The sequence below is a fragment of the Oryctolagus cuniculus genome, chromosome X (assembly GCF_964237555.1).
Source record: "Oryctolagus cuniculus chromosome X, mOryCun1.1, whole genome shotgun sequence".
Lineage (NCBI taxonomy): Eukaryota > Metazoa > Chordata > Mammalia > Lagomorpha > Leporidae > Oryctolagus > Oryctolagus cuniculus.
Genome location: NC_091453.1, coordinates 8,280,043 through 8,295,857, shown reverse-complemented (window position 1 = coordinate 8,295,857; position 15,815 = coordinate 8,280,043). Strand labels below are relative to the sequence as shown.

General features: G+C 39.0%; 1 protein-coding gene across 1 annotated transcript in view; it reads right to left on the bottom strand.

Moving 5' to 3' along the window:
* Positions 1-486: 486 nt before the first annotated feature.
* The window catches only part of PHEX (phosphate regulating endopeptidase X-linked), a 226,293-nt gene continuing 210,964 nt past the window's right edge, over positions 487-15,815 (bottom strand). The window contains exons 19-22 of the mRNA XM_002719974.5: positions 12,243-12,308; positions 10,743-10,847; positions 6,278-6,354; positions 487-3,823 (exon numbers count right to left, since the gene is read on the bottom strand). Of these exons, the coding sequence (XP_002720020.1) occupies positions 3,721-3,823; positions 6,278-6,354; positions 10,743-10,847; positions 12,243-12,308 (351 nt within the window). The 3' untranslated portion in view covers positions 487-3,720. The remainder of the gene's footprint in view (positions 3,824-6,277; positions 6,355-10,742; positions 10,848-12,242; positions 12,309-15,815) is intronic.

Here is a 15,815-nt window from a genome sequence, read left to right as displayed (position 1 = left end):
AAGAAAACTAGTACATTACAGTGCTTTGCATATTTTTTTGGCAAATACAAGTATTAATATCTAAGACAGAACTGAATGTGTTAAAAAATGCAATCAATTTCAATGTTGTTGGGTTTTTTTGTCTTAAAGATTTATTTATTTGGAAGTCAGAGTTACGAAGAGAAAGGGAGAGGTGGGGCGGGGGTAGGGGAGAGATCATGCGCTTCCATTTGCTGGTTCACTCTCCAAATGGCTGTAATGGTCAGAGTTGGGCCAAGCTGACGCCAGGAGCATCTTCTGGGTCTCCCAGGTGGGTAGCAGGAGTCCAAACACTTGGGCCATCTTCTGTTGCTTTTCCAAGTCTATTAGCACATATCTGGATAGGAAGTGAAGGAGCATGGACACGAACTGGTGCCATATGGGAAGCCAGTGTCACAGGCATTGGTTTTACCTGCCACACCACAACACAGGCCCCGATTTTAATTTTTCAAGAAAGAGAGAAACATAAAAACTTCAACCAACATTTTATTGTCCTTAGAATGATTGTTGACATTGTTTCACAAACAGAGAAAGAAAAACAAACAACCAATCTGTCTCACAATGACTAGTTAGTTATAAAATGAATAACTTATGAACATCTTTCTTTAAGCCAGTTGGGCACAGGCCACTGGCAATGAGATTGTTATGTGAAACAACCAGATATATTTCCACAATTTAATAATGTAACTGAGACATCATGTTAAAAATATCAAGGAAGAAGTCTATCAAATGCTAAATGATTATAAAAATACTGAATGAATAAATGTATTTAGAAATGGGGTAATCTAAGGAGTGAAGGTTAATCCAAAGGTCAGTAGCCCAAAGCATAAGTCAGTCTGTTTCTTTCCTGGATCTGGGGTACCTGACAAGCAATTTCAGGCCTTTCAACTTCTCTGGCACAAGCACAATCTGTCTGGCAAGCCATAGTTCTTAGTTGTTTCTTAGTGATGCTCCAGGGCTAAATAAGATAGAATTTATGTGTTATGCTTTAAGCTCAATTGAGGCAAGCCACTAAATAAACTTCAGGATAATTTATGAATCCTGAAGCTTGCATTAGTCATGTCCAGGTCCATCTTATAAAAGGAAATAAATGGAAATAGGATGTGAATGCTGAACACTTGGTGAAAAGCTCAACAAACTTTGGTCAATGGTGATAAACAACACCACATTATATACATAGAATCCTTGACTAATCCTGGAGAATTTCACAAGAACTCGAACTCCTTCTACTGCCAAGATAATAGTTTACTGGCAGAACATCTGATCTATGAATTAGAAAAGTGTGTTTTGCAACTCTAGTCTGAGGTCCAATATCTAATTTCTTTTTAATTTAACATAATTATTTTTGTAAAACTCTATGGATCTACTCCAGTGGATATGCTTAGCAAGGACTGCCAAAATCCTGTCTTCTCTTCAGAGCTGTATCCTTAGTTTAGCTTCTCCCTGCCTTTTACCCTTTCCTTCCAGTTGCATTTTATACCCACTTATTCAGTGTCTGTTTCTTTTAACAATCTGTATTGAAGTGAAGAGACAGTGAGATCTTAATCCAAAGTGTAAACCACAACATACATCTGGAAATCCAATCCTTCCAGAAAATTATTCTAACCAATAGTCATGATTTGGCTTGCTACTTTTGGTTTGTTTGCTTATTTATTTATTTTAAGAAAGGCCATCCTATTTACAACTTTTGGTATAACAGAGTGACAATGAGTGAAGTGAACCAGGACTACGTATTATATAGACACTGTGAGGGCCCCAACTGATTTCCAGCCAGCTGTTTTCCTAGACCAGCAAGTGACTTAATGATTTCCGCTTCCAAAGTCATCATTCTATGCTTTTATCAAACACTTTCTCTGACCTGCAGGAATGTGTTTATTTGGAGTTTAAGGAGGAAATCACTATTCATATAAACATGACAAACCTCAGCTGATTTTAAATGCCCAAGTACAGGCATAAAACCAGAGGTATCTTAAATGTCTAAACCAAATCAAAGTGCTCACTCCAGAGAAAAGGCACTTACATTGCCAGCACCCCTAACCTAACACTGCTTGTTTTCAGAAATACAAACTAAGGTCACATTAAGCCATAGTTAAGAGGAGGAAAAGTAACTGCCCTTCAGAAGTGTATCCATTTGGAGAGGAAGAAGTCAAGGAGAAAATCACTCTCCTCTGTCTAATGCAGTGTAATTGTTCTCCTCAGGGTGGTGCCCCTCCACTTTTCTCCCTTCAGAAGTTCCCATGGTTACAGAAGGACATGGCACACACTTACATTAAAAAAAAAAAAAAAAGAATGACAAGAGACAGGGATGCAAAATGACCTCTTGTGGTGACTCTGAATCTGTCATTTTGCTCTTGAGATTTTCCTATTGGCCCACTTAACCCAGTACCTCATGTACAAAGAACAATGTTAGTTAAAGGAATGCCTATTTTTGAGTAACAGGTAACTACTGTAATGGCATTTCCATTTTATCCTATGTACATACAACCTAAGAGATAGAAGAGCTCACTTAAAATGATAACTCTCTAAGGATCAAAACCATGGTATTGGTGTTTCTTACAAACTCTTTGGAGACTTGAAGAGTAAAAACTATGGATTTTTTAGGCTATTCAGGTAATTTTTAAATGAATCAATGTCCTAAAATGTCTTCAATCAAAAAAGTTTTCAAAAAAGTTAAAAAAAAAAAGGTAACATTTACCAAGCCAAAATGGAAGGGCACTTTGCTCCGTCCTCAATGTGGCATGGTCCCTTTGTATTAAAGGGAAGTGAAAGCCATATGTCCCTAGTGGAGAATAATAAAGTCCTTTTCTTAAGGCCTGTTCATTTGAGAAACAGAAGTATGCATACATATCAGAGCAGTGGAACAAAAATAATTGGGATAAAGAAAAATATGGAGCAGACAATCACTGAGGTTCATACAGACCTGGATAAGGTTTTAGAGACTTCATCCCCAGGCTTCCTTGCTGCTATATGACTAGGAGTGAAAGACATAACCTCCTTTTTTTCTGTTTATGAACTCAAACCCTCTACCTAGGAATCCTTCCACCAGCTTTGCTCTTGACTTGAACAGCGCCATCAGCTACATCAGATGCAAGTTGTGAGGCACCTTTTCATTTCAATCAACTCCAAATCTGAAAACAAGAACTCCAGCAAATATTCCAAAATAGAGATCCAACATATACCTAATTTAACTACCTTAGAATTAAGACAAGCTGTGCAGTGACCATCCATAAGATCTACTGCATTCCACAAAGCAGCAAGACCTCCCAGGTATCCTTGCACACGTCTCCATCAGTGAGGGTTCCAGGTCTAATAGAGTGAACTTTTCTTGGATACATTCTACTTAGGCCTCCGACAAAGTTATAGGTTAAAATGGTATGTACCACTCAGCTGGGACTAACACACTACAATGGCCAACAGCAACAACCCAGCAGATAGCATTTGAACAAAAGTAGCCTAGGGATTTATTTTTGTTCTTTTGGTTTTCTAAAGAAACAAAGTTGGTTCATTTTTTGTATTCCACTTTTTAAGCCCTACAACTTTGAACAGACACTGGCAGGTCACCTACACAAATAATGAAAATGCATTAACAATGAAAGTCCTCAGGGGAACATAAGCCTAAAGCAGTGGATGATGAGGGCTCAGTGCCACTTCGGCTGCCACTGTGCCACAGCTCTCTCGGGCTGGTAGCAACCAGCATCCCAGCTACCAGAGCCGGCAGGAGTCCATGCCTCTGTTCATCGTGGAATTGGGTGGACAGTTAAAAGCTTTCTGGAATTCTTCAAAGTTACTAACCGCACCATTCACCCTGAAAAAAGATATGTCAAAGCACATGTCATTTAATTCTTAATTAATTCTTAATTCTCATCAACAGATTTGGGATATGGTAGTATATTTCTGGAAGGGACATTTTTGTTCATTAAGTTTGTTTAGAGAAGAGATTTTAAAAAGCCCCAAATGATAAATTTCCAAAGAAATGAACAAAGCCGAGAGTAGAACCAACATCTCCTGAATGCCAGACAAATAAATGTTTCGATGACTGTTCCAACAGTTTTCAAATCCCTATCAAATGGTATCATTGCCAATATTTAGTTTTTCTAACTTTGTAAAACTTTAACTTTTTCAGAAAAGTGTAACTGACATAAAACACACAAATCTCCAATGTTGAAATCAATTTTTTTCATGGGTACAGACCCACATTACTACGGCTGAGATGGAGACATAGGATATTTCTAGCCTGCAGAAAGCTCTCTTGTGTCCTCTGCCTTCAAAACCTCCACAGATAACTACCACTCTGACCTGTATTTGGAACCCATGGTATGCGCTCTTTTGTCTTTGACTTCATTCATTCAACAGAATGTCTGAAAGTGTCATCTATGTTGTTGCATTTCTAACTTTTTAAAACATTAATTCGATCTGCAAAAAAAAGCATTTCTCTTTAAATTCCTATTAGGTTTAGAGGTTCATGTTTACCTAGGATCTGGTTAATGCAAATATCAACCAATGAATGGTACCTAGTTGCGACTGATGAGTAATTCTTCACTGGAGTTAGTTCCAAAATCTGGTGTTCTTGCAAGTTTCTGACTGCAGTAACGACTGCAGTTGCCGACTCAGCACTTTGATTGTAACTGCCTTTTGGAAGTGGAATATCCATTGTGTGATTTCTGCTGCACTCTCAGTCTACAGTTACTGCAGACATCAATAACAAGCCAGGCGAAAACACTCCCCCCTCATCTATTTCTTACTCAACTGCACATTCAAAAGGTTGACTGAAGACTCAGCATTGCCAGTCACTGACTAGTTCTTCCCTAATGACTTTGTTACCTATGGGCATTTGAATGAATGTAATAGCTTGCTTCCAAAAAAATCTTCCTAACCTCTGGTGTTTGAGCTGGGATGTACAGGTAGGGATGCATATTTCATAGCGTGATTCACCCTAGGCAGGTGGTAAAGATAGAATTTAGCTGATAATTAGTAAGCATACTCTGAAAATTATCAGCTAAAATTCAACATTACAGACAACTAGTTAGTAAGAAGAAATTAGTCACAAAAACTTATCTGTTGAGTAATTAATCTACTGTGTGGTTTCATCTGCACCATTTGTCAGTGGGAGCACATTTCAGTCCATTAGAAACTGTCAGCTTTCATGACAGTTAAGCCCAGTGGGGGAGAATTTCCAACACAGTGATTAGATTTTTTGTGCTAGTGGGTAATTTATAGTCAATTTCTGAAACGTTTCTAAGGCAAGGTTTTGGAATAAGATTTTTAAATACTCAGATAGGAGAAATCATAGACGACTTTCTTGAAATGTGCTAACGGCTCATTTAAATATTAAATATAATGATATCTAGGTATAATATGTTCTAGGCAAAGAGTGAATATAAATTATTATGGTTTCTTCAATTTATCATTATAATTAGCTGTCCTTAACTATAGAAAGTTTCAAACTACAGAATCTAGCATAGGGTAAGTAATATCAACCTCAATTTTTTTGACTCAATATTTTATATGTTGTGACAATTAAATAAGACTAATTAAATTTTTTTATTTCATATATAAGCAACTATTTCAACATAAAAGCCAAAATGTACCATCTCTGATTCTAGAAATGAATTATAATTTCAAAATATCACTATATCTTCCTTTATTTTCAAAGCTAATCAGAAAGTAGGCATTCATTCAAGTCTGTTGGTTGACTGCACCAAAAAATGAGAAATATATTAAAAAAATATTCTTTAACACAAAACACAACAGAGCTCTTGGTGTTTTAAAGCAAAATATGTCAGAGCTCATCCTTTTCTAAGACAAAAACTGATTTTTGCCTTGGACAAAAATAGAAGTGATTGAATAAACTGAATACGCTGGTTTACTGTGCACCCATGGTGGCCATGGCACTCATGGATTGCTCTCTCAAAAACTGGAAAATAATAAGTGGGATCTGTTACTAAAAGTGTGATTTGGATTCCAAATTAACTTTATAGTCTGATATAGTCTCATGGATCTCTTGATATGACGCTAGACTAGAGGTATATCCAAGTGCCCTTCGGCAGAAGTTGAGAGGACACTGACTAAACAAGCTTACGAAGAATAAAGGAAAGGGATGTAATTTCTGCTTAGCCAGATTTTTTTTTTCTGCATATTGGAGATGACACAGTTTACAATGCAGATTTTTGTTCAGATCACATACCTGGGATGGCAGAGTCGGGGAGCAAGTGGGGAAATGCACAGGTTAAAAACAAATGTCACCATTTTACCCATTTACCTAAACTGAGGGGGGCTGTGAGCACCAATTTGAATTTGTTCTCGGGCGGCCTCTGGTCTGTAGGAATTGCACCTCACCTAGAAGAGAAAAACACCCCAATAAATATTTTTCCATTCCAATAATACATTTTCTGCTGTCTTAACGGCTCCAAATTATCCTGAAGAATAATTTCAGAATCAATGCATAACAAACAGTTTTAGTAGATCAGATAAAAGCTTCATCAGTAGTAACATCTATTATTCTAATTCCCGGAGTAGAAGGTTTTATCAATGTGAATAATTCCACAATTTGAGTAAATTAGGAAGGTTTCCAGACAAGTCCTTTAAATCAACAGAATTGTAGATGTGCCCAGGAATCGACCTATGTATTCATCCAATTAATTTGATGTTTGAAATAGCCCTTATCAAATTTAGTCATACTCATTCAAGTCAATAAAATGAATCAGCCACCCATAATTGAGTATGGTCATGAGAAGTTAGTATTCTGCCTGCTGAGTGCATGGCTTGCTATACCCTATTCCAAGACTGAGAGGGTTCATGGCTCCAGCTTCTCAGAAGTTCTATACAGCTGCATGACTTGCTTTGGCCAATGAAATGTGAGAAGTGATATATGTCACTTCCTAGCAGAAGCTTTAAAAACATGAGAAAAGATTCAAGAGCCTTAGGAACAATTTAAGATGCTACATTCAGGGCAAAAGCACACTTTCTCATATTTCTTTCCTCTATCTGTGGTGGACATGGAAGCACATGTTGAGATAAGGACTCCAAATCTCAAGTCCTTGAGTAAAAACTATGAGCAGAGTCCCACCACCAGCCCACGCTGGACACAAACCATGAACAGCAAATCGACTTCCAATGTGTTGTTGCTACAGCATGATCTACATAATCGTAAGCTGAAGGATGTCGTAGTCTTGAAGCATGAATTCCGAGTGGAGGAAGAAGCAGAAGCAAACATGTTTACGCTGGGGGGAAAGGAAGACATTCAATGTGGCTGGAATATGTGCTGCATCATGGGCAGCAGTGGGCAACCAGAGGGAAGACAGGATGGTGCCTGATTTATGAAGCATTCGACAACAGGCCGCAGTGTTTAAACTAGATTGAAACATTGTTCTTGCGCAGGACAATGATAAAATCCATATTTTTAAATGACTTATCTGGCAAGGGTATAAAGTACAAGGAGGAAATGACAGACAAGTTAGAAGATTATTTATAGGCAGCAGGAAGGTTCTCAGTGAACATCCACTAAATAAGTACAAATGGAAATGGAAAAAAAAAAAAAAAACAAAAAAAACAGAATGACGAGAATACCTGAGCAAAAGCTGACAGGTTGCAGCAACTATAGGCACACAGGAAGCAGGAAAGGGGATATGATCTATTGCTTTTGATGAAAGTGAACCATCAGTCTTTGTGATTCTGATTTTGACTTTGAAGATGTTTTTATAATGTGAGTCCTTAATTTGCTCAGAAGCTAGCTAATGTGAAGTTGTTTCTGGCATTAAATTTTATCTCATTTCTTCTTATGTTATTTCTTCTTGCGTTATTATAAAGCATTGTCTTTGCTTCATAAATCATTTAAGAGATTTCTGAAAACACATTATGACTGGTACTGTTTTTCTAGTACCATCCCAGAAGGGAAAATCATTTTACTCCCCATAAGCAGATTTAGTTTAAAATAAATCAGGTATGGTTGGGAGACATTTCAAAATTACAACTATAACATCACTGTCAATTAGTTTATTTTATCTACACAGAAATATTGTGGAATGGGATGTAAATAACAACTGAGGTATCTTTGTTCTCTATTAGCAGGGTCAGCAAACTCTTTTCTAGAAACAGATAGACAGCAAAAAGTTTAGGCTTTGAAGAATATAAATTCTCTCTTTCAACTAAATCATTCTGCTATTGTAGCACAAAAGCAGCTATAGACAGTGGATAAAGGAAAGAATATGGCTGGTTTACAATAAGACATTATTTATAAAAAAACACGCAGCAGACCATATTTGGCCCTTGTTTGCCAACCCCAACACTAGAAAAATCTATTTTTGTAGTTTGCTTATCTTAAATAGCTGACCCAGTATGGACCACAAAGGAAGTCTCCTTGTTGAATTGTGTTAGTCTTATCCTTTTCAAGCAACTGATCTAAAAATAGCAAGTGCCTTTAATATATCTGAGCATCTTTACTGGGTGCTCTGGAGATACATAAGAATAAGAATCCAGATGATTAGTTGTAGAGATAAAACTAAAAGTCTTGAATATTTTGAGAGCAATTAAGTACTCAGCTGCAGAGTAATGTAGGTAAGTGTAAAAGGATTTGGATATAAAAGAAAATGATGAGGATTAGAGTCCTTGGGGAGGAGTTTAGCAAAGATGTGAAGGAGGTCAAACTCGACATGGATCCTAAGGATGAAGCTGGAATTGAATTACTTCATGGGGAAGAGTAGCAAAGCAATCACATTAAAGAAGGAGAATCAAAAACAAAACCACACAAACATTACCAGGCATGACATTATGGGGTGGAAGGGAGAATCACTACTTGGCTAAGATTGAGTTTTTCTCAAGCAATGGAACTGCGGGAAATTAAAAGCAGGTTGGGTGGAGGTCGACCAGATTAAAAACTTTGAAAGAAAGATGAAGAAGTTTGATTTCAATGTGGCAGGCAGTGGGGAGTCCCTGGAGTTCTTTCAGCAGGTCAGTAATGAAATAGAAGTATTTAGTGGCATGTAAAGCAGTGGTGAAAGACGCTGAAGTCAGGAAAACATGTCAGAAGGCTACTGGGATAATCCAAAGCAGAAGATATGAAGGTTTTAACCTATAGGTAATTAGATAGAACAATGGGAATGCTATGGACTGAATGTTTGCTTCCCCCATCCCACTCCCAAAATTCTTATGTTGAAACCATAATTATATCATCTTAGGAGGTGAGTTCTTTGATACATAATTAAATTGTCAAGAGGATCTGTACCCTTACAGGAAGAAGACAGAGAGCTACCTAGCTCTTTCCACCAAGAGAAGACACAACAAAAAGCCAGCAATCTGCAACCTGCAGAGGGCCTTCACCAGAATTTGGCCCTGCTACCACCCTGATCTTGGGCTTCTCCAGAACTCTGAGAAATAAATTTATACTGCAGCAAAGGTACCCAGTATATGGTATTTTTGTTAAAGTGACCTGAACTACCTAATGCAACAGGGTCAAGTTTGTGATTACAAAATAAATTCGAAGTATGTCACTGTAAAAATTAACAGGGAAAATAAGAAGGGAAGGAGGAGAGATGGTGGGCACATGGGTGGGAGGGAAGGTAGCGTGAGTCCTATCACGATGCTCTTAAATCTGTATATATGAAATACATGAAATCCATTCATCTTAAACAAGGCTGAAACATCTAGGATAAATATATCAAAAAAAGCCTAAGAATCTAAACTTTCGAAACAGAAATACCCAAAGACTTGGGGTATATTGGCATGAATAGGAAAACTAAGAATGAATGTCGTTTTGTTGAGGACTACAGTTTTGTTGACATTAGGGTAATAAATGTCAATTTATCTAGAACTGTCCTTTCAGGTTTATGAAATAGAAGGCCTCCTACAGGTGCGAATTTTTTAACCAGAATCAACTGTAGAAGAGTTGGATGTGTATGTGCTTATGGAAGAGTGAATGCATAAACTTAGGAACAAGAAGTTGTACTGATGGAAATTTCTGTCTATCTTTGAGTATATACATACACACTTGTCGATTGTGATACCACACATCACAACTTTTATTGACCCATCCTGACTTTGAAAATGCTGCCTATGTGACTGTGATGTAAACCAGTGCAGTTATCAGTAGCTAAGAACTGGACCTTGCCTCATTAACCAAACAAATTCAGAATTGTACCTTTTTTAGTGCACATTTTCCTTTCAGTTTCTGCTCTAAGAATGCACTGAACTCAAGAAAGAGTGACTTGATGCTCCTCGCCTTTCTGTTTATTTTTCAGCTCTGGGAGTCATGGCATATTCACAGGACAATTTGGAACAAAGCCCTGAAGATGCCCCATAGGTAGAGTAGTAGAACAGTCAGCACATGAGGCAAAGGAGAAGGAAAAAGTTAGGAAAGGTCGGGGCTATGAAACCCAAAGGATGAGTTACTAGAAATGATTCTAAGTTGTATCACGTCATTAAGAAGTCAACATAGAATGAAGAACTAGCAAGTGGGTTACCATAGGGCTTGTAAGCTACTTGACAAAAAAAAAAAAAAAAAAAAAAAAAAAAAAAAAAAAAAAAAAAAAAAAAAAAACCTTGATTCAATAAGCTAATTATCTCCTATAGAACATTAAAAAGGACAATTTTTATCCTGAAAATAATCAGCAAAATAAAATATTGGCTAAAATCAAAATCATGCATTAAGTTTTTGTTCCAAACCTTTGATCAAGGGAGTAGGCTAAAAATCCCACATTTCACCTCCAACACCCATCCCTCAGTGTACTCACGTGAGCATAACTCAGGAAGAAGAGTTGGTTGTTGGTGAAAGTGATGCCAGGGAGGAGAGGTTCCTCAACTCCCTCCCTTCTGTCACTTATCCATTTCCTGTAAGCCTAGTGAGAGAGGCAGAAGAGATGAGCCCCTGCAGTGGTGGTTTTTTCTTTCCTCATCTAGCACAGAGACATTAAATACATACTCCTGCCATGGAAAAGTACATGTCAAGTTTGTTTTTAAGAAAGCATCACATGTGGGCAGGCATTTGTCCTAGCTGTTATGATGCCCACATCCTATATCAAAATGCCTGGTTTGACACCTGCCTCCTGCTCTGGGTTCCAGCCTGGGAGGCAGTAGCGATATTCAAGTAGTTGGGTCACTGCCACCCATGTGGGAAGACATATGTTGAGTTCCTACCTCCAAGCTCCAGCCCCAGTAAGGGACCATTGCAGGCATTTGGGGAATAACTCTCTCTTTATCACCTCTTCCTTCTCTCCCTCTCTCTTCTCCTCTCTCCTCTCTTCTTCCTCCCTCTTTTCTCCTCTCTCTCTCTCTTCTCTCTCTTTCTCTCTCTCTCTCTGTTTCTCTCCATCCCACTCCTCTGCCTCTGAAGTAAATAAATAAAAAATACTAAAAAAAAAAAGAAAAGAAAAGAAAGAAGAAAACAACATCTCAAAATGCAAGGCAATGTCCTACTGCTTAAGAGTGAGGCAGGTACACCTACAAAGACCTTACATTAAGTAGATAACAAAGCCGTTCATCTAAAGTGTTTGGGTGTTTTTTAAAAGCTGTTCTTACTACTCCCACCATGAGACAGACAAATCTAACACAATGGTAAGGCCCCTATGGCAATATATTTTAGGGCCAACATATTATCAACTTTTTCTTTTGCCAAATAAGAATAAAAATTACCATCTTCTTTCACTATCTATCATCATCACTTCATAAAATAAAGTGTATTTTAAATATAATTTAGGAAAGAGATGGCCTGAGAGTAAGTCTGGTCTTTAAACTGAATACATGTAGCTTTATAAAAAATCTTTCCACATTATATTTCTCAGTTAACCATGACCCAGTGGATGATACAAACATTATCAAGGACTCACATGGCCCAGTGTATGAGCACCACTACCCTCTGGCCATCACTGAGAAGTTTGACATTTTAAAAGAAAATTGTGAAGAGGACTTTACTCAACGAAAACTCATATGAACCTAGCCCCCCGGAGATTTCTGCAGTATAATTTGATATGATTGTGATTGTATTTTCAAAAACCACCCTTTAAAACTATGATTCTTAATAATAAATATTATTTTTAGGATGATTTTACATCTCTCTCCAAAAAGAAGGCACTGCACCTCCACTCATATACTAGAGTCAAAGGAGACACAATTCTATTTACAGAAACGCTGTAATAGCTAACTCCTCAAGATCATGTTGCACCGTAAATGAAGGTAAGCCCATATGGCATCTTATGGCTTAATGCTGCAGACCATAGCAAATGCAGTATGCGCACCCTAAAAGCTTCCCGCAGGCCTCCATTGTCGGCAATATTTTCTCCCAGGGTCTTCTTCCCTTTCACCTGACAAAAAGAAAGAAGAAAAAAAGTTTCACGGTCAACTATCATTCACCAAGAAGCATAAATATTACAGCAAGCAAAAGTGTCATATTTTAAAGAGAAAATTACATTCAATAAATCAGAGGTAGTCATAATACATTGTGAGATGACAAACTAATCCAAGCAAGATGCCTCAGAATATCATAGTGTCCACTTCATTATGCTATGCATTTCTTCCTCACCTACTTCTTTATTCTTACCAATTTAGCCAGCTCCAATAAAACGTTAACAATATTCTGAGTGGCTCTGGTTTAATGGGAAAAAATAGAAATGTCAATACATACATTACTTTCTCAAATTAACTCACATTATTTGAGTGTTTTTCTCATTTTGCCTGTGTTTCCAAAAATGTAGCATCCACACAGGAACAAGATTTTTAGACCAACCATCATCATTCTACCTTCAGCAATTTCCATGAAAAATTAAAAGGAGGGTAGTTCTCCAGGGGAACAAAAATCAAATAAAAGAAATGCAGACCACAAGGTCGAAGTTTGCAATATGTATGACAACCAGCCAAGCATGGTGAAGAAATTCTTCCCAACATTTGAAAACTCTCTCCTAAAATCAGAAATGAGCTAGGGCAAAAATCTTCTAAACTGATACCACCTACAAAGCAAATCCGAGCTGCTATTTGTTTTTGTACAGGCTGTAAGGTAAGACTGCATTTTACATTTTTCAATGACCAGGGTGAAAATCAAAAGAATAAGAATACTTTGTGGCTTGTGAGAATTACATAAAACTTAAATTCCAGTGTTCATAATTCATGATTTATTTGCACACAGCCAAGCTCATCCACATACATATGTCTGTGGTTACTCTCGTAACAAAGGTAGAGTTAAGTGGCTGCAACAGAGAACATACACCCCACAAAGCCTAAATCACTTACTATTTAGCCTTTCACAGAAAAATTTGCCAACCCCTGTATAGTAGGCAGATTAACAGCCTATCAAAGATGTCTATAATCCATGGAATTTGTGACTATCTGACTTTACAATGTCAAAGGGGACTTTTAAGATGTGGTTAAGCACCTTGAGATGAGACACTACCCTGGATTTTATCCACATGGGCCCAATGTGATTACAAGGGTCCTTATGAGAGAAAAAGGGCAACAGGAGAGTGTGTCAGAGTGATGCAATGTGAGAAGACTCCACCAGCTAGCTATTGCTGGCTTGGAATGAGGGGACCATGAGCCAAGGAACGCAGGCAGCCCCTAAACGTTAGAAAAACCATAGAAACAGATTTCCCCCTAGAGCCTATAGAAAGGTCCACAGCTTGGCTGATGCTTTGATTTGGGGCAGCTGACACTTCTGTCAAACTTCTGACACAGCCTGTATAATACAATTGTGTCGATTTCAGCCATTGAGTCTATGGCAATTTATCCTAGCAACAACAGGGAACTAGTACAATCTGTTCTGAACTTTCAAGCTGTGGATTCTGTCAAGTGTTTCCTTCCAAGCTACCCCAATCACCCAGTTATCCACCAATACCAATGGAGGGAAAAACACAAAGGTTTGGAAAACATTATTCACTGTAATCACCCAGTACCCTACCAGTTTCAGTCCCTAAAAGTCACCATTCCTGTTTCATATACATTCTTTCACTACAGACCTATTAGATAAATGCAATGATCACCATCTTTGTTTGAATAAATGAGGATCTACAGCTCAGAATGTGTGGAAGACATTACTGGTACCCTGCTGGACCCCTTTCTCCACCAGGACTGTGCATCGATTCCTGCAGCTTCTAACAGCTCAGGAAGATTACCCCGAGTTTACAAAGGAGTCCTCTCACGCAGACATTACTGGGAGGTTATACCCCACCTTCGCTCTATGGGGTCAAGGTAAAGTTGAAGTCCTCCTGAAACCAACACATTTTTCTCACTCCCTTACAGAATGCTCCTAAAACTACTTCCTCGATAAGCTACAAGCCTAAGAATTCCTTTCTTGGGCTCTGCATCTAGAAAACCTGACCTAACACGGCAAAATGCTCCCGTTCCACAGGGACTCTCACCCTCATCAGTATTCTGTCTCCTGGGGCTCTGCTCCATCAGACGCCACCTTTTCAAGTTTGAACTCCTCTTGGCTCTGGAGGCTTACATTTATATCTGCACATGCTTGAATTCAATCTCCTCCCTTTTTACAGCAAGCTTTCTATCTAAATTAGAGGCTTTGGAGTACCCTCACCTCCATGGCTCCTCATACTCTGAATCGCCTCAGTAGAGCACAGGGGCAGGGCTTGGTCTATCGGGGCTCAACTACTCAACAAGAGCCTGCTCCCGGGATGCCACAGCTGAGCTCCCCTCACTTCACTGCAAAGATTCAGGTACAGAGGACTGTCCCCGGCAAAGAAAGCCCCCCAAAATAAAGCCTGGCCCTTGGTATCTACAGAGGAGACCAGCAATGAGACTGTAGCCATTAGCTGACATTGAGTGGCTTCATGGGGGGGGGGGGAGCACACCCGTTCTATCATCCTTGTGACTAAGGCACACGTTTATCAGAATGAAGTTTCAGTATCTGACGCTCTGACCAAAATGTATACCGAAGAACAGTCCACCCACGTGCCATTCAAGTATAAAAGAATTTTTTTTTTGACAGGCAGAGTGGACAGTGAGAGAGAGAGACAGAGAGAAAGGTCTTCCTTTGCCATTGGTTCACCCTCCAATGGCCGCCGCGGCCAGCGCGCTGCGGCCGGCGCACCGCGCTGATCCGATGGCAGGAGCCAGGAGCCAGGTGCTTTTCCTGGTCTCCCATGGGGTGCAGGGCCCAAGCACCTGGGCCATCCTCCACTGCACTCCCTGGCCACAGCAGAGAGCTGGCCTGGAAGAGGGGCAACCGGGACAGAATCCGGCGCCCCGACCGGGACTAGAACCCGGTGTGCCGGCGCCGCAAGGCGGAGGATTAGCCTAGTGAGCCGCGGCGCCGGCCTGTATAAAAGAAATTTAATGGGGGGAAGAGTGTGGGCTCTGGAGCCATAGAGACCTAAACAGGAATCTAGACACTACCATGGGATTGAATGACTTTGAGTCTGTTTTATTCATTTGTAAAACCTGTACACCTTGAAATATGCACACTTCTCAACACCAGTATAAGCATTGCAGTTGGTTCAAGTAGCTGAACTCTCTCATATGGGCATATAATGATCACCAGGAAGCATTCATTCCTTTCCTACAAGAAAACCCCCTTCTCCTGTTTTTTTCTTTTTTTTAAACTGTATTCCAATAAATTCTATTTACAAAATAGGCAAGGTTTTACCTATGGGTGTGAATTCGTGATCTACACTATCAAAAAACTTTCTCAAGTTTTATAACCCCTAACATAACAACTCCTGAGTAAAGAGAGTTTAGATCATCACAAATTTGATTGCCTATGTCCATTCCCTTCTAAGGCATCCCTCACATTTGTTTTGGCTCAACCCCAGCACACTGAAGTCCCCGCCAGTCTGGTAGCTAGAGTGCTAGAAAGTGGAGAAGGA